Source organism: Genypterus blacodes, unplaced genomic scaffold, assembly GCF_046128005.1.
Source record: "Genypterus blacodes isolate CSIRO-AG114 ecotype Tasmania unplaced genomic scaffold, CSIRO-AGI_Gbla_v1 ptg000048l_1, whole genome shotgun sequence".
NCBI lineage: Eukaryota > Metazoa > Chordata > Actinopteri > Ophidiiformes > Ophidiidae > Genypterus > Genypterus blacodes.
Genome location: NW_027466861.1, coordinates 3,865,490 through 3,883,842, shown reverse-complemented (window position 1 = coordinate 3,883,842; position 18,353 = coordinate 3,865,490). Strand labels below are relative to the sequence as shown.

The 18,353-nt window shown below is 48.9% G+C and overlaps 2 protein-coding genes across 7 annotated transcripts in view; both read left to right on the top strand.

Moving 5' to 3' along the window:
- Nucleotides 1–14,833, top strand: part of pag1 (phosphoprotein membrane anchor with glycosphingolipid microdomains 1) — a 33,617-nt gene extending 18,784 nt beyond the window's left edge. For 3 of the 5 annotated variants that reach the window (XM_076149877.1, XM_076149880.1, XM_076149879.1), the window contains exons 2-9: nucleotides 3,592–3,628; nucleotides 4,630–4,861; nucleotides 5,223–5,271; nucleotides 7,870–7,966; nucleotides 8,052–8,221; nucleotides 8,322–8,750; nucleotides 12,273–12,332; nucleotides 12,664–14,833. In XM_076149877.1, coding sequence (XP_076005992.1) covers nucleotides 4,674–4,861; nucleotides 5,223–5,271; nucleotides 7,870–7,966; nucleotides 8,052–8,221; nucleotides 8,322–8,750; nucleotides 12,273–12,332; nucleotides 12,664–13,008 — 1,338 coding nt within the window. In that variant the 5' untranslated portion in view covers nucleotides 3,592–3,628; nucleotides 4,630–4,673 and the 3' untranslated portion in view covers nucleotides 13,009–14,833. Of the gene's footprint in view, nucleotides 1–543; nucleotides 576–3,591; nucleotides 3,681–4,629; nucleotides 4,862–5,222; nucleotides 5,272–7,869; nucleotides 7,967–8,051; nucleotides 8,222–8,321; nucleotides 8,751–12,272; nucleotides 12,333–12,663 lie in introns of those variants that run through there. The other 2 variants (XM_076149881.1, XM_076149878.1) reach the window with 2 other exon arrangements.
- A 2,200-nt stretch (nucleotides 14,834–17,033) lies between these two features.
- Nucleotides 17,034–18,353, top strand: part of znf704 (zinc finger protein 704) — a 46,915-nt gene continuing 45,595 nt past the window's right edge. The window contains exon 1 of one of the 2 annotated variants that reach the window (XM_076149869.1): nucleotides 17,034–17,159. In XM_076149869.1, coding sequence (XP_076005984.1) covers nucleotides 17,145–17,159 — 15 coding nt within the window. In that variant the 5' untranslated portion in view covers nucleotides 17,034–17,144. Of the gene's footprint in view, nucleotides 17,160–17,329; nucleotides 17,887–18,353 lie in introns of those variants that run through there. The other variant, XM_076149868.1, reaches the window with a different exon arrangement.

Below are 18,353 nucleotides of genomic sequence, written 5' to 3'. Positions count from 1 at the left end.
CTAGTTTTGTTGTGTCTAATCAGATGTGATCTCTGTGCTGTTTGGTTGTGCATTAATGTTCTGGCATGTGTGTGTGTGTGTGCGCATTCTCTCTGTCAGGGCAGGGTCCCTCTCCACTGCAGCCTTTAGGGAGTAGTATTTCATCCACCCTCCCTGGGGATGTGTGTGTGTGTGTGTGTGTGTGTGTGTGTGTGTGTGTGTGTGTGTGTGTGTGTGTGCGTGTGCGTGTGCCACTGGGTCTATGACTGTGCTTTCCTTCCTGTCTGCCCGCCACTCCTTTTTCCTCTTCATTTCTACTCTGTACTCTTCCTCACTAAGGCTGTTTTTGGGTTGCCTTATTGTCTCCATATATCCTCATCATCGCTCTCTCTCCCTCCTTCTTCCCCTCTCTCTCTCTCTCTCTCTCTCTCTCTCTCTCTCTCTCTCTCTCCCTCCTTCTTCCCCTCTCTCTCCCTCTCTCTTTGCCTCTCCCCCCCTCCCTTTCTCTCTTGGCAACAGCTCCTCATCCTTCTTCGCCCATCCCCCCTCTTCTCACCCCCACCTTCCAAATGGCCCTACGGTCAGGACACAAGACGGTCAGTGGTGTGTTTGTGTGTGTGTATTATGTGCGTGTGTATTTATGAGGACCAAATGTCCTCACAAGGACAAAGATGACTAGATAACCTGAAAAAGATAATAAAAATCCCCCAAAGTGAGGGTTGATTGTCTTCCTCTTCTATGTACACACACACATCACCTCCATCCTGATTTACAGCTCATGGGTTCGTCTCAGCCTACCCACAATGCCACGGTCATATTATGTGTGTGTGTGTGTGGCAACAAACACGGTCCTCACCCACTAAACGGCATCTTGTGCTCCATGCTGCGAGTGTGAAATGGAGCTGACAGGGAGACTTGGAGCTCATTAGAGGAGGCTTTGATGCTTGGTACAGAACTCTACGCCATGTTAGGGTATACAATATTAGGGTATACGGTATTAGGGTACACCATGTTAGGGTATACCATGTTAGGGTACACAATGTTAGGGTATACGATGTTAGGGTATACGATGTTAGGGTACACCATGTTAGGGTATACGATGTTAGGGTATATGATGTTAGGGTACACCATGTAAGGGTATACCATGTTAGGGTACACCATGTTAGGGTATACGATGTTAGGGTACACCATGTTAGGGTACACCATGTTAGGGTATATGATGTTAGGGTACACCATGTTAGGGTATACGATGTTAGGGTACACCATGTTAGGGTACACCATGTTAGGGTATACAATGTTAGGGTGCACCATGTTAGGGTACACAATGTTAGGGTACACCATGTTAGGGTATACGATGTGGCGGCGTCTCCTTCCTCCAGGATGACATAGCCAGTTGTTGGCGGTTGTGTGTGTTTATGAGTGTGTTTGTGCTTGTGGGTACTAAGGGACTTAAGTTTGGGACTTAAGTACCGCTTCACCCACAACTATCTGGGATAACAATAACGCTGGCGATGGCCGTGGCGATGCTTAAGGAAGTCTGAGCGAGTGGTGTGTACGTGCAGGCGAGCCGTTCCCTAACACTCTGATAAGCACCCACGGAACTAAAAGAAATAGGAACTATGTTTGGGTCATTGTTGCAGTAAAAGATTAACTCAACCCAAGTTCCTGAAAAGGTGTGTGTGTGTGTACAGAAAAGATCACATCGAAACAGACTTAACTACTTATTTTCCCCTGAAAAGTGAATTATTAATTAAGGTGGAAATGCCTCTGGGCTGTATGAGAGAAGCTTCCTGAGCAGCCGTCCCAGCTGCAAGCCCACCCCGTCTGTTTGCACCCAGAGGACCCCGGAAAGGGAGACATCTCACACACACACACACACACACATATAGTATGTATAGGCGCCCAAAGCCATGCCAGAAACTGAAGCGCTGATCTGTCTTTAGATGTTACATTTCGCTCTCGCTGTCTCTCTGTCTTTGCTATCCAACAGCTTGTCCAAAGGATTAAACCCTCCCAGTGATACACATACACACACACATGTACACACACACAAACACACATGGCTCAGGCTTCAAACTGACTGTTACGCTTGACTGCGGTGTCAGGTAGAGCCTCTGCCAGTAGAGTGAGGGGCTCAGATTGGGCTCCTCGGCTCCTTGGCTCTCCTTTCTTGCGTGGAAGGTTCTGGGGCTTGTGGTTAGGCTGGGGGAACGTGTGTGTGTGCGTGTGTGCGTGTGTGTGTTTATCCTGTACGGTTGGGTGAGAGTAGAATTTGGATTTCTGCCTTCAACTCCCTGAACGCATTCCTTTATTTTTAATGGCTTTTCCAGTCTTTTGTTTTCTATGGAGGCTTCTGTTTTCTTTCATTAAGGCCCGAAAAAAGGGGAGAGGAGTGGGAACCACAGAAGAAGAGAGGGAAATACTGATGTACTTCAAGTATGTAGGAATGAATGGAACGCTTGGACTTATCTTTCCAATCAGAAGTAGAATAGCTGGTCTCACTCAACAGGTTCATGCCTTTAGTTCATATGGAGGTTAGGAAGCGTTTATGGGATTTCAGCCAAAATGCCCTAAATGTACAGAAAAAAGGAAGACGCACTTTCTATAACTGATGAATAAGGAATTCAAGTATTTGTCAAGGATGAAATTGAGATTTATTAAAGGGTTATCATCATCTTCATCTTCATCTTCATCATCATCATCGTCGTAATGTAACAACCACAGCACAGCTCAGCATAAGTCAGTTTCATCACAGAACACACACCACCTGCAGCTCCGCTCCTCCCTGTACGAGTTTCGTTTCAAAACACACCATAAATAGCGCTGATGGGTAGAGGGGAATGTTGCCATGGCGACACAGAGCTGTGGCAGCCGGTAATTATTCCGGTTTTAGTGCCAGCAGAGGGGACGTGCGCGAGCTGGCACGGGGCGGCGGATACTAGTGACACCTGGACGCCAACCCTTCGCCAAGCGGCTTCACCGGGCACTTGGTGACGGCGAGGACGAGACGTACGACCGCTGCTTACCAGAGGAAATTTGAGTCATTTTGCGCAAAGATCGGGAGATTTAGGGGAGAAATATGGGTCCATCCTGGCATATGAACATCCGCAGAGGCTTGACACTGTCACGCACACTAATTCCCACAACTCGGGTGTGTAAAAGTGTGTGTGTGTGTGTGTGAGACGTTAGACAGTAATGAATCTGCTCTGTGTACAGTATGGAGAACACAGCGGATATCATATGTTAGATAATCTGATTCAGTGATGATGTCATCGAGTTATGATCCTCTCAGTTACATGGGTAGACTGGTCAATAAAGTGGGCATTGTGTGTATGTGTGTGTGTGTGTGTGTGTGTGTGTATATGTCTGTGCTGTGTGTTAAGGAAAAAATGCAGGTTTAAGGTGTGTGAGGTGTGCGAGATTGTAAGCAGGCCTTGCCTCAATATATGCTTGATATTCCCTCACTGATCGTGCAGCCACACACTCTCTCTCACTCACTCACACTCACACACCCTCTCTCACACACACACTCTACCCTCCTCTGACTGGGGGATAATATTCAGCTCACCGGCACTAATCCCTCTTCTGCTTTTTTTATCTGCTGTCTTCCAGGCGAGGCCGACCTGACTGAATCATCCGAGGTGTCAAGGTAAGCGTTCGCTCGCTTCTCCTCCGCCCACCGGATAGGAATGCGAGCCTCGGTGTGTTCATCATTCTCACACACACACACATACTTTTACACACACACGCACAGTAACTGTAAACAGAATCAGATTTGCCGGAACTTCCTGCGACTCCTTTGCACGGCGTCGTCTCTCCATCCTTCAATCTGTCTCCTCGGCTCTCGAAAAGGAGGACAGCTTTAGGAAAACACTCTCCTCCCTCTCTGTCTTTCACTCGCCCTTCCTGTCTGCCATTCTCTCTCTCTCTCTCTCTCTCTCTCTGCTCCTCCTTTCATTCCTGCCTTTATCCTCCCTCCCCTCCTTCTTTCAGCTACAGACACTGCAGAAGCACAGAGGCTTGTGTACGCACTCTCACAAGCATCTCACACACACACACACACACACACATTCATTTATCTAGAGTTTGTTTTGAGGCGATGTTAGAGTTTCCTGCGTCTCACCCGCCTGCCCCATCGCCGCCGTAAATCTCCCGGGCGATAGCATCAAGGGCTCCCGTCCGCTCAGCGAAAACACAACTTTGGCTGTTTTTGGAGAGAGACGTGATGAGGTTGCTTATGTCGCCGAGGCCCACTGCAGCAGACTGAGGCGGCTTGTTTCCCCCGCCTCACCCCTCAGCACTGCAGTTCGACTCGGCTCTGCCACCTGCTGGCTGCTCCCGGTCACGCAGCAGGAGCGAGCGGCCGGTGAATAAATAATCAAACCCTCTGTCCTACTCTGGCGAATGCTAATGAGCGACACAATAAAGGTCAAGCCAGTGCAAACACAGATAGGGGCTTTGAATAGACGCGATTGTTTTGAGTTTTTACTACACACCTGTCAGCGTCTGGCACACTCGCTGCCGTATGATGTCACTGCAAATCATAATTGATTATTTAGCACATTCCTTTTGTTTCAACTGCTTCAAAAATGTAGCAGACGTCCTCATTACAAGCTCTCTCTGTGTCTCTCCCTCTGTTTGTCCCTCCAGCCGGCGCCCGTCCGATGTCCTCTCCCCCCACAGTGTGATGCGCCATGGCTCCGGTTCTGAGTGGAGTGTGGTGGGGGCCGGAGGCTGGCATCGCCGGGTCAGGGGTGGCAGCAGCTAGCGGGGTGGCGGCCTGGTTCGGCAGCGGACAGCTGGTCCTGGTCGGCGCCCTGGGCACCCTCACCACCCTGTTGCTGCTCTCGCTGCTTCTGATGCTCTGCGCCAGCTGCCAAGGGTGGGCGGCATCACACACGCACGCACCCACGCACGCACACACACACACACACACACACACACACACACACACACACGCACTGGCACTCAAATAACTCACACCCCTTACAGATCTGAACACATCCAGCAGTGCAATCTACTGTGAGGACATATTTTATTGCACTACTACAAATCATAGCTGTACTCATCAGTGTCCTCACAGCTGTTACAGGTTTATGAAGTTACAGTGAATCATCTTTGAATCTCTCTCTGTCTCTCTCTGTCTCTCTCTCTCTCTCTCTCTCTCTCTCTCTCTCTCTCTCTCTCTCTCTCTCTCTCTCTCTCTCTCTCTCTGTCTGTCTGTCTCTCTCTCCCCCTTTTAGGCAGAAGAAAGCAGTAGCAGTAACAGACCACCAGAACCTCATGAATGGAGTGAGTTTGTGTGTCACGTGATCATTACATCATTGTCATGTTCACAGCAAAAAGACTACTTGTGTGTGTTGTATGGTGTGGGGTCAGCATCTAAGTGTAAGACACTGTCAGCCATATTTAATAGTATAAAACAACCAATTGATGCAGTTTAACACACACATAAAACAATCCAGCAGCCGGAGGTCAAGAGGTCAGAGTTTAGTCACATCTAGAGATTCTGGGAAAAAGCGGAGACTTTTCCCACGAAAGGAATAATCACCTCCTCAATCAGACTACTGGAAAAACATTTACTCTGAGTCAATCTCTGGCACCCACACAGTCAGACAGAAGCATGCACACACACCTACACACATACACACACACAGACACACGAGCAGTACAACCGGCGTGGGAGAAGTGACGTGTCCCTCATCAGCTGGCGTAACCGCTCGTAAATGAGGCAGTGGATCTTGCTTCCATCCTGGCTGCATGCCCACATGGTGCAACACACACACACACACACACACACACACACACACACACACCCATATCCAATCACACGCTCACACACAGTGACCCGTTGATATTTGCCTCCTGACCCGCTTCCATCACATCGACAGACACAAACACAACAACAGAACCTCCTTCCAGCCTGCAGCCATCAGACGAGGTGATAATTACTGTGTGTCAATCTGACAAAACACAAGGGAACATTCCAGTGAAAGATACAAACACACAATATATTACAAGTGATTTAAGTGTGTGTGTGTGTGTTTGTGTCTGTTTGTTTCTTAGCTAAGGACAACAAGAAGATAAAAGAACTCAATTAAGCAAAATGGGTGAAAATAAATCCACTTTATTGCTCAAATTGCTTCCTGAAGGGACAGCAAACACAACAGTGACAGTATTCGTTTAAAATGATCGACCTTTGCCCTTTCTAGGCCGAGCAACTTCCTCTTGAACATCATGTCACCAGCATAGATAGCACTTCCTCCCATTATATTACAGCTTAAGCGGCGTAGTAACGTTAAGTGTGATAAATGATGTCCACTTACTCCCGTTCAATCACACCCTTTGGGACTGTGTGTGTGTGTGTGAGCCTTACATGTGCTCCTCCTCTTCCAAAGCCTTTTTACATTTGATGGATATTGCCGCGGTAACCTTTGCCGCCGTATCGCAATGGCGCGGTGGTCAAACAGTTTCAGGAGGGGCCCATTTAGATGACGGACCGTGTCGCCAGCTGACAGGCTAAATGGCCGTCTTTGTCTCACCCGTTGCGTAGATGTCCTCTCCCAGCTCACCCCGCCAATACGTCTCGCTGTCGCCCCGGCGGCCGCGTCCCTACACTCCATGACACTCCGCCGGTCCTCGTCCCCTCCTCGTCGTATTTGTAAAGCCTGAGGTTGTGGGTTTTAAATTTAGACGTTGCGTCGTTAACACAGGTCTGTTGCCATGTGAGGTTTGACTCAGAAGCAGGAGTGTGTGACCCATTTCTTTTTTTGGGGGGGCGGTCTTGATTAAGTTATGAAGCTATGAAAGAAAAATGTGTGTGTGTTTTTGGATCTAGCAGGCTTTGTGTATCTAAAAGGCTTAAACGCACACTTGGACATCATTTTTAGGTGCTGAAAAGAAACAGAAATCAAAGTGAGACCATTTTAGCACCTTCACCTATTTCCAAAATCTCTCTAATATCATTACAGTTTATTAATGGCACAACATCAAACACAGAATTAACAGCATACAATGAGAAGCTTTGAAGGGGAAGACACATTTAACCCTGTGTAACCACCTCCAGTATTGGAGTTAAAGCCAACAGAAAGCAGCTGTCATGGGCGTGTGTGGCCACTGGGTGGTGCTGTGGAGCTTTTTATAGCGCAACCTGCCTGAACTGCAAGAAGGAAAACAACAAACCTAAACAAAGAGAATGTTACAGTGGACAGGTTGAGGTTGTACAAAGGCTGTGTGTTGTGACTGAATAAAACATGTGTCTGTTTTTGTGTGTGTGTGTGTGAGATGCTGTGCACAATGCCGCCTGTGTTGATGAGTGGCGGGTTTGTTTGTTTTTAAGAATGAAAGTTATTTGGAGTTGACAGGAATGTGGATAAGTGTTTTATTCAAAGAACTCCAAAGAGCAGCTGGTGTGGATGTTTTTTAACAGTTAATTACCTGCCCCATTGTTGTTGAAACCTGCTTTGGTGCCCTTGAGCAAGACTGAATCACTGCCAGCAGCGGGTGTTGTTGTGTAGGTGTCATCTGCTTGTTAGGGAAGGCAAAGCGGAAAGAATGAAAATAGAACTTACGTTTAGTTGCCAGTTATCATTATTATTATGAGTATTATTATTATTATTATGTGACCCTTCTAGATTCCTATTATTTTCTTCAAATGTGCAAAGACTATCTTCATTTGCAACACCTCCATTCAGGAGTGTTACACATATATGGAGCTTGTTTTCTTGAATCTTGGATAATCGGTAATATATCTTCCATGACATGTTATTGAATTAAATAGATGTAAGGCGTAGTTAATGTCATGAAAGGGTGGATTTATTTTAGTCAAACCAGCAGTGACTAACCTGACCTCACCAGCATGGTTCTTCTTCTTCTTCTGCCCCCCTGCAGGTGTCGGACAGGGAGACGCTCAGCCAATCAGCTGACAGTCCCGGCACCGACCTTGCAATCAGCACGTCCCACAACGGCCCTCTAACCAGCGGTACAAGTAAGCCACCACCTTTGCTTCTTCCTGTCGAGCACATCCACACGTTCGCTCACGCTTGACGCTCCTTTTTGCCGGTTCCTTCCAGTTCTTACAGACACCCAGGACAACAGTCCCCAGCCGTCGGAGGAGCTGCTCTCTAGCCAATCAGAGCTCAGGTCCTCCAAGTGTCCTCAGGACCGCGAGCTTCCCAGCATCCCTCCCAACAACGCCCTCATCGTGGACGGGCCCCCCGCCTCAGGGGACAGCACCTATGAGGTCAAAGCTTCAACATGTTTTAACCTGGACTGTTGTTGATGGATTTGATTGGTTAGGAGGTTTTTGGGGTGATGTTCTAACGTTCATATCCAATACCCAGGTAGTGAAGGAGATCGCAGTGGCCTCACGAGACGTCAGCGTGGAAGACTCCTTGTACGAGACGGTCAAGGAGCTCAAAGACTCCCAGGTGCAGCTCGGCCTCCCCAACGGTACGGCCCAGCCGAGCCCCGAGCACGGATCCCCCCGCCGCCCCCACGCTCTCCCCAACGGCCACATCAGCCCCTGCACGCCCGAGCGGGGGCCGCTGTGCGACGGCGTGGAGTACGCCTCGGTCGACCTGAACAAGAAGAGCCGCTACAGCGCCGACTTGGAGGCCAGGCGGCGCTCCGACTACGCCGCCATTCAACCTCGTAAACCGGAGCCAGAGGAAGACCTGCCGCCGCCGGTACCGGAGAAGGTTCTGGATGAAAACGACAACCAGCCAGTGGTGATGAATGGGTTCTCAGGGGCTGGACTGCACAATGGCGAGGTGAGGAGGAGGAGGAGGAAAAGGAGTGTGTGTGTGTGTGTGTATGAGTGCTCACACCTGTGGGTTTTATTGGGACGTTTGCTTGTGTGTTGATTCATTAAGCCAATAAACACCAGTAATCTGTTCAATCCACGTTTCCCGGCACAGAAATGGCTCACATCGGAGTCTGTTACACCAGATCTGGTCACCAAGTGTATCTCCGCACAGATCGCCTGTGCGGGTCGCTGGACGCGAGGCGTATAATCAGTGCGAAAGGGAAAACAGACGCCGGAGAACAAAGAAAAGGGAAGACAGGTTTCCACAACAATTATCATCCGCTAAACTGCCTGCTCGGCGTCGCTGTAGGGAGAAAAGGGGAAACACATTCGACCATACAAAGGGGGAAATATGTGGGAGGAAGAGGAGAGGAGAGGATGAAACAAAGAGAGGAAGAGATGGAAGATTGACTGGGAGGGGAGAAGAGAGATTGAACGAGAGAGAGGGAAAAAAAGAAGCCCGGCAGCATACAAATGAAGCCATCTGTAGTGAAGAGGTGGGCAGCATGAGAGGTGAATGGAGGGAAGGAGGAGAGGATGAAGGGAAGGAGGAGAGGATGAAGGGAAGGAGGAGAGGAGATGCGGAAGAGAGAAGAGGTGAGGTTTGGTGCCGTTTGTCAGAGAGGAGCAGGCAGAGACGGCAGCGTTCTCTCAGCATGCAGAGATCCATTAGAGACGCACACCTCGCACATGCAAGCACACACACGCGCACACACACACACACACACAGGCACACAAGGCTTATTAGAAGGCGACAGGCCTGCACTAAACAGGCAAACATCACAGTGTCACTTGGCAACTGTTCTACTTTGTGGTTTCCTTCTCCCTCATCTCTTAATTAATCTTCTTTCGTCACACATTTGTTTCCTCTCTCCTCCTCTAATATTCATCTCCTCCCGTCTTTCCTCATTTCTCCTCCTCTCCTCTCCCTTCCTCTCCTCGCCTCTCTTCTCCTCCCCTCCACCTCATCCCTCCATCCCTTTGTCTCTGTTGTAGCCAATTAGTTAATCACTGATGGCGCTATTCATTTGGACAGCAGGCGAGCGCGTCCCCGTCTGACCCCGGTGCTGTGATGAAATATTGAGCTGCCGAGCGACACGCCGTCTCTCTCTCTCACACACGCACACGCACACACACACACACACACACACACACACTCTCTCTCTCTCTTTTACTCTCTCTCTGACACACACACTCTCTCTCACCCTCTCTCTCTGTCACACACACACACACACACACACACATACACACACCCATTTGTATACAAGCAGCCCAGTACACACACCTACATGTACACCTCCCTGGTATGTCTAGTCAGCATTAATTCAGAATTTTCCCATCCCCCCACCCATGTTACACACAAACAGACACACACACACACACACACACAGTATACATAAATGTGCATACATTCTGCGACGTATAGACTCCCCGGGGCTGATTTAAGGTTAACCCCGGCCATCCCAGGCTCCCTGCGGCTCGTGCCCATGTACGACCAGAGGGCTGCCGGTGATTTGTCTTGTCAGGCTAAGTGTGTGTGTAGTTTTGTGTGTGGGCGTGGGTGTGTGTGTGGGTGTGTGTTTCAGCCTAGTGTGCGCCAGCTGGCCACCATCACTATGACAGTAAGTCTGGCTTCATGATGGATGACACAAGATATAGAAACTCTCTCTCTCTCTTATACACACACACACACACCCACACACATGTGCATACACACATCATTACACTACATATGGTGGGACGTATGGATGGAAATGATGTCTGAGAGGAATCCCTGCAGCGCTGGGTATGCACACACACACACACACGCAGGCAGAAAGCAGGGTTTTTCATAAAGATACACACACACACATATCTACTCTGCTCTACACACACACACAGCCATTCTGTGACCTTTTCCTTCACAGCCTTCCCCGACTCGGTGGAGCTGCACAGGTTATTGAACCATCATAAACAGCAGTAGCAACACTTGTTCCTATTGGTGTGGCGGCGTGTCGCCCGCGGGCGTCTGATGTAAGGTGCAGGAAATGAATTTGACCTCACCAGTGTGCTGCTGGGAGAAGCAACCGAGAACGCCGGGAACGCCGTCCAGGCATACTGGGACATTCGGCGTGTCAGCACTGTTGAGCTGCCTGTCGCTAAAGGGAACCACTGGTGTTAGAGAGAGGATTTGTGTATTTAGTGTGTGTGTGTGTGTGTATGTGTGTGTTTAGGGGATGTCATTTGGGCCGCAGGTTTTGTTTATGTGTGTTTTGTTACGTCTTGTACCTGTGTGTATTAGAGGCTGTGTGAGGCTCGGAGTGCAGATAAGCTGATCTGTTCGTGTGTGTGTGTGTGTGTGTGTGTGTGTGTGTGTGTGTGTGTGTGCGTATGACAACACGTACGCCGGGGTGAGTGACACATTTGACACCTGAGCCGTCCATATTCACAGGCTGCCTAATCAGCTTACTGTCATACTGCATGTCCTGTGACTCACACACACACACACACACACACACACACACACACCAACACCTCCCTTCCATTGTACCATTCCACCGTTCCAGGGCCTAATATTAGCTTGATTGTAACCCTGGTGCTGCCAATTACCGGAACAAATATTTTGACAGACACTTTGAGGCGCTGTGATCGGGGTCAGATCAGCTGCTGCTTCCACGTGTCATTCAACAACAAACCCTCCTGGGCAATCTGCCTAATTGCCCGGGCTAATTAAAGCAGACTGGAAGAAGACGTCTGCTGCGCGGCCGGGGCGAGGCGGATCCATAAACGTAATCATGTCTCTAAACATGCGTTATCCATAAAGTAAGCGTATTGATTTAGGCTCTTTGAGGAGGAGGAGAAGGAGAAGACGAAGACGAAGAAGAGGCCAAGGCACTCTGATGGTTGCTTTCTATGCAGTTACTCATGCGGTACATAAGTGCAGAGATGGAAATGCGCCCTTGAAGAGAACAACCAAGTGGTGCTCGTCAACAAGTGAGCAGCTTCCTCCCCCCCTTCCCCCCTCAACAACCAAGGATTTCCAACGCCTGAATATATATATACAGGTCAAAGCAGAGAGAGAGAGAGAGAACAGAGAGCAGCGTTTCCCCTCACGCTGCTCAGTGTAGAGAATTGAGTTTGATAGACGCAGCTGGCTGACGGCTCTCAGTTTGGACTCCCGAGGTGCTGTCAGGCCGGCTTTGTTGATTAATGGCTTTCCCATCGATCATAAAGGCGACGCGGACGGAGGCGGCGCACAAAAACATCACGCGCTCTGTCACCGCCGATCGACTTTCAATCAATAATTTTCTTAATGAATGGGTGCTTATATACAACATTAGCATCACCTATACGGCAAACGGGTTCCTTATAGACTGCCGGGTGGGGTTCAGGTCTGTTGAGGCCCCCGCAGATTGACTCAGAACAGAGACGTCCGTGTCCTTGGGAGAGATTTTCAAGCGTCTAACTCTGCGTCTAAATCCGTCTGTTCTTTCTCTGTTTTTCGCAGTTACACTCCCCGCTATCTCCCACATCAGGGTTCGACAACCACGTGCTGTCAGACAATGAGGTAAGTGTTTGTTCAAGTCCCTCGTTCCCCAAACTGTTGTTTCCAGTCCCGAGATAGCAGCACTTTACGCCAGGAATATGAACGCTCCCAGCGTTCATAAAAAGGGGAAAAATATAGAAACGGGGGAAATGGCAACCCGACGTCAGACAATACCTCCAGGGCCGAACCGGAGCCGGCAGTTTAGTTTCTTCTGTTTTCATGTGTTCCATCCTATATAGCTCATTTAGTAATTATGTTAATCACGTGTTTACACAATTAAAACATAGTATGAGGGCCATTTGCATAACCCTGTCTCTCCCTCCCTCCCTCCCTCCGTCCCTCCCTCCTTCAGTCTGCAGTGTATTCTACAGTTGACAAAACAAACTGCGGCGCCGGCGTGAGCGAGGAAGACAAAGAGCACGACTACAGCAGCATCGCCGAGATGAAAGGTCTGGTCCCGGCCTCCTCCTCCAGCGACCTCTACGCCACCGTGCGGGACATCTACGCCCAGCCCGAGGACGGGCCGCAGCCGGGGGACGACCCCATGTCGGACGGCACGGACCCCGGCTACGAGACCATCCGCATCCCCAAGACGGCCAGCTCGGAACAGGCGGAGGGGTCGGACGGCGCCAAGGCCGAGCCAGACTATGAGAGCGTGGGAGAGCTGGGTCTGCACCGGGAAACGTCCCGTCTCTGACTCTCCCCCACCCCCTCCCTCACCCCCCCCGCTCTTCATCATTGTCTTTCGTCCACAGCAGCTTGGAAGAAGCAACCGCGCCGAGGTGCTTCCTTCTCTCCAACGCATCATGGAGGCGTAGAGCGCGTGAGCGGCTCGCTGCAGCAGCCTGGCTTCTCCCATCCATGCACGAGTGTCCTCTTGTCCTCCTGTCCTCTCTAGAGCCGGTACGGTTTCATCATATCAAAACCTGACCTTTTACTTTATCAACTCATCATCATCATCCTCCAGGTTTGGTCGGTACATGGAGCCTGGCTGTTAAGTGACGTGATGTAGCACCACAGTCCTTATACTGTAGATAAGCGTACACTTTGGATGATGATTTGGTTTTAATCTGGTATCTCTTCACAGCACTTCATAGACACGCTTCAAACTTTTAATTTAATAAAGTCATGACGCGCCAGTAACACTCGACAGGTCGGCTGAGGACACAATCAGTGCCTATAGTTTTAACAACACAAAGAACTCAGTGCCATACAATCATACTCTCTCAGCACTTATGAAGGGAATATTAATTGCCCCCCCTCCTCTCTCCAGCTGTCGGTGACTCTCTCTCTCTCACTCACTCGCTCTCGGCCAGTGAGTCACTCCCAGCGCAATCTTTCACGGAGGTGTGAGGTGGACGTCTTAGCTCTTCTTTGTCACGTTGGCACTACCTCTGCTCTAGCTCCTCTGCTACAAATTCCTGTGAATGTGTCCCAGGCACGGGCGCTTAAGGCATCAGCCAATCATATCCGTACCTTTCTCACACCGCCACCAAAAATGGACCGATGGTAGAGGAAAAATGTGCCATTTTATAGATCGGGTAATCTATGGAAGGACGTGCGACTTTTTGACTTTTATATAGGACAAAAGAAACCAAAGTGGAACCCAGAGGGGGGGGGGGGGGGGAGGGGAGGAGCGAGTGTGGTTTGTTGCACACGAGGTCGAGGTTCCACAACACGTTTGTAGCTGTTTTACAGTCCATGTTGACATATTTGTGAGATTCATATTTATTTAAAGATGCATAATTGTTGTGTAACTGTGAGCTCTTAAAGGTGACGTGTGTGTGTGAGAGCAGCGTGAATACGTTTTGTTTTAATAGAAGTTTCAAGCCTTTTGATGAAGATACTAAATGAAAGCGAGTGGACAGGTGTGTAAAGGTACTGCTTCCTTCCCCCCCACCCCCCTGACTTTTGTAAGGATTCCTAACATATTTACATGTTGTACCCGATCTTGTGAAGTTCCCGGCAGGATTCGCAAACGCGTTGGCGACGGCGACCTTGTATTGTTGAGGTGTTTTGAGGAGCCCCCACTGTAGGTACACGCGGTCTTCAGCTGGCCTCCTTCATGCTATTTGAAAGCACAAAACCCCCCCCCCCGTGTTACGGTACTGCATTCATATTCAGCTCATCAAACTGTCATGTCTGCACAATCTGAGTATCTACCGCTTTGTCACTTAATATGAGCACTCTGGTAAGAAAAAGCGTATCTGTCTGTAGCTTGTACTGACGTCATGCCAAATAAGGCTTGTACATAGTTAGAGTACTATTTTAATCAATGGCTCCACGCTGGAAATTTTACGTAAGCTTTTACTTCTTTGTACAATGTTCAGATTGCTTAAAGTATTATTTTAAGACGAGTCTGTTAAGAGCACTGATGTACTGTACGTCTGCCATGTTTTAATGGAAACCCCTGTCGTCCCGTGACCTTTTTTTTTTTTTTTGTGTCGTATCTCAAAGTTGTGTAATAGCTTTTGAGTTCTGAGAAGTAGTAAACAGTCAAATGTCAACAATATATGGTACAGTGTTGGTACAAACAGTAAATGAGGTACTTTTATTTATGAAAAAAATTGAATAATGTCGTTTTATGTTGATTTTCCCCAACTTAACTTGGCCGACGCTTTGTGCTGTAAATATCCTTCAGGCAGAATCCACCCTTTTACTGAAAACTGACATCATCATTTCCGCCCCCCCCACATAGAAACATTACACTATGGCAGAATATTCAGCGTCGGTTTGTGTTTCATTCGACGTGTAGGAGCTCGTTGGCAGTTCGCGCAAAACACACACCAGCTTGGCAAACTGCTCGTAGCTTCATAAATGTTATCAGGCGTTTGAAAGCCTTTTCCCATTTCCCCCCAACATGGCTCCAGTAAAAATGAATTGAGCTGCTAACAACTCCCAATTCTGAGTTGGAGACAATTAAAATGAAGCCAGCTGCAAATTTATATGTTAGTCTCCAGAGAGTAATAATTATTGTTATTTACACTTTACAAAAACACATGACCCCCTTTACTGCGTCCTTTTTTTTTATCCAATGACGCGGCCACACAGAGCAGCGGTGCCATCATTTAGATATAATGGTGTTCACAGAACGCTATAAATGTCCTATAAGGAAATGATCTGTCAAAGGGGAATGTTTTAGTGCCAAATGAAATCAGGACATCCCACAAACACACACATGCACACACACACACACACACACACACGCACACACACACAGTTACCCACGAACACGTCTATCTTGCTGTCTTTCCCGGTCATAAACACACGCAGGCACAGTCCCCTTCAGGGAGTGGGGGTGTGGTAGAGGTAAAGGAGATGTGCCCTCGCTCCCTCTCTCTCTCTCCCTCTCTCTCTCTCTCCTTCAGCTCCACTACTCCCATAATGAGACCATTTGTTTCCCAGTAGAACCAGCGGATAACTCCTTGGTGACACCCGCCTTTGATCACAGGGCAAAGCCTATTTTGGCAGTTATGGCCACATCTGTCACTCAACTCTATCTGGTTTCCAGTCTCTGCATGTAAATATTTTATGACATGAATTGTTCTATTAAAATATATACATAATAAATTGTGTCACTGTGCCTTTTTATTCACGGGGGTGCTGTCGTGCAGAGGAATCCTACTCTGTGTATAATTCTCCCAAAAACATTAAGTTTGACGCTAATTAAGCAGTTTGTCACTCTGAGGACATTCTATCTGCTATAATGAAGATGAATGAGTTGGACAGTTGTGAGAACTTTCTGTTGGAGTCACGTTTATCAGGCGAACTGCAACTCATTAGAAGTTGAGAGAATAGACTTCTAGTTTTAGATATGTAAAGTGTGTGTGGGCAGTCTGAATCTAATGTGCAGATTTACCTTAAAGAGCTTTGTTTGAGGAACAATGTGAACAGATGCTAGATCTTGATACATGCAAACTACTTCTAGTACGAGTACATTTTGTCCTACTTTCTGCTCCTACCCCAAAGAGAATTGTACTTTTTTAGACCACTACATTTATCAAAAATGCTTAAGATGACAATGTGTGTGACAATGTGTGTGACAAGTACTGTATCTCCAATTATAGGTATTTCCGTGATGCATTAATATGTATCAGATACACCCGGAACCTTTAGTCTGTCTGAATGCAAGGCTTTTATTTAAATGGAAGCCTTTCTCTATTGTTATATTAGTATATTTATTCAACAAGGTACACATTTGCATACAATCTCAGCAATGTATCCCGTTGTACAATAAGCACTTGTTTGTCTAACCTGTGTGATGAGAGCACATTAGAGGTCAATAAAGTGAATAATCTGGTATAAAAGGTGCATGCTGGGTACAAACAAAGACCTATGAGGAAACCTGTTGTGTTTACATTGAACTTGACAGCGTTTCTTCCAGGATTACATCACTTCTTACGCGCACAAAGACTCTCAAATCACCTGAATAACAGTTTTGGTTCCGTAGCATAATATGTCTGCTCCCAAGTTTTCCTTTCTCTCGCCTCTCTTTCTCCCTTTCTTTCCCTCTCTGCCTTGGCCCCCTCCCGTACCCGTTTCCTCTCCATCCTTGCGTCATTGTTTTGAATGGAGCATCCTCCCCGGCTGGCGTTACCTTGAGCCGGGGCTGCTGGGGGAGTGTGGGGGGCTTGTGGAGGCGTGTGCACCACCGGCCAATCACGGCATCGCTTCAGCCGCCGGACCGCACATGTTTACATGCAGCATTCCGCCGGTAGAGGCTCTGCTCAGTGGAAGCCGCAACCGAACTGGAGAACACAGCGCCCGGATCCGGACTCACCAAACTACCCTGTTTTCAACCCTTTTCAGCATCTGTACACGGTCGGGCGGTGGATGAAGCCAAGCGAGGTGAGCTTAATCGCCGTTTTGTGAGCATTTAAGCGGAAACCGGGTGATTTCTACGCATATTAGCCTCCTTTTGGCGGGAATCGTGCTCGATTGTGATGAGGAATCCTGCGAGTGGTGGCGTGTCCGTGTTTTACCACCGCCCCGTCGGCTCGCAGGGAGCAGTGGGGAAAACAAACAGGTCGAACGGAGGAAGGTTGGTAGCCGGTCGGAGGTTGGTTAGCGGCGAATGAAGCGTCTTTGTCGGCCGCCGTTACAACTTCTACCGCCGTGTTTCGCGACATTGTTTGGAGCGTTTGCTAGCTAGAGTATGTTGCCGCTTTCTAACATCTTGTCAGGGCTGTCGGAGCGCGTAGTCAACCCGCTGCGGTTTAGTGTTGTCCTCGACGTTGTTTATCAATTATAATTCGACGTTTAATGGTTTAAGTCGACCGGTTAGCAGGCTCTGAATTCGGCGGGACACTTTGTAGCCATGCACACCAGGCGTTTGGTCAAGCGCTCCATTCTCGGCAGCCGCGTTTATGCGCCTAGTCCGACGGGGGACGGTGCCCCGGTGACAGGAGTGGTCCAGGCTGTCAAGCAGGAAAACAGAGACGTGTCGGCCGCGGGAGTCCGCCGGAGCTCCGTCTACACGGTGCTCATGCAGGACGGGAGCCTGACGGAGTTCACCGAGGAGGAGATAGCCACCGGGTTCAACCACACCAAAGGACCGCTTAAGTCCAGCCTGAAGGTGTGTGTGTGTGTATATGTGTGTGTGTGTGTGTGTGTAGAGAGAGAGAGAGAGCGCCCCGGCCGGCAGCGCCGCTCTGTTTTTGTTGTGCGGTGTTTTGCAGCGTTTAACCGCTTCCTGCACGGAGCGGATTCCTCACTGCAGCCTGCTTCTGCTTCTGCCGCCGCTTCAGCTTCCATTCATCGCCAAATCTAATCCTCTGTGCAAATCCAACATCAACCAAAACAAGCCCAACGCCCAAATCGGTTCCATATGGTGCAGAATAACGGGCTGTCATGACACATTTGGCGACAACACATATATGGGACAAAGGGCTTGATGGGGCCTGCGCGGTGTTTATGTGGGCTGGTGGGCGGGTGAGCCGAGGCAAACAAACACGCCGGGACTGCAGCAGCGTCTCGGGCTGATGCAGGGAGCGCGTCCCGGCTTTATAAACACAGGGGGGTGTTATGGCGGATTTGACATTT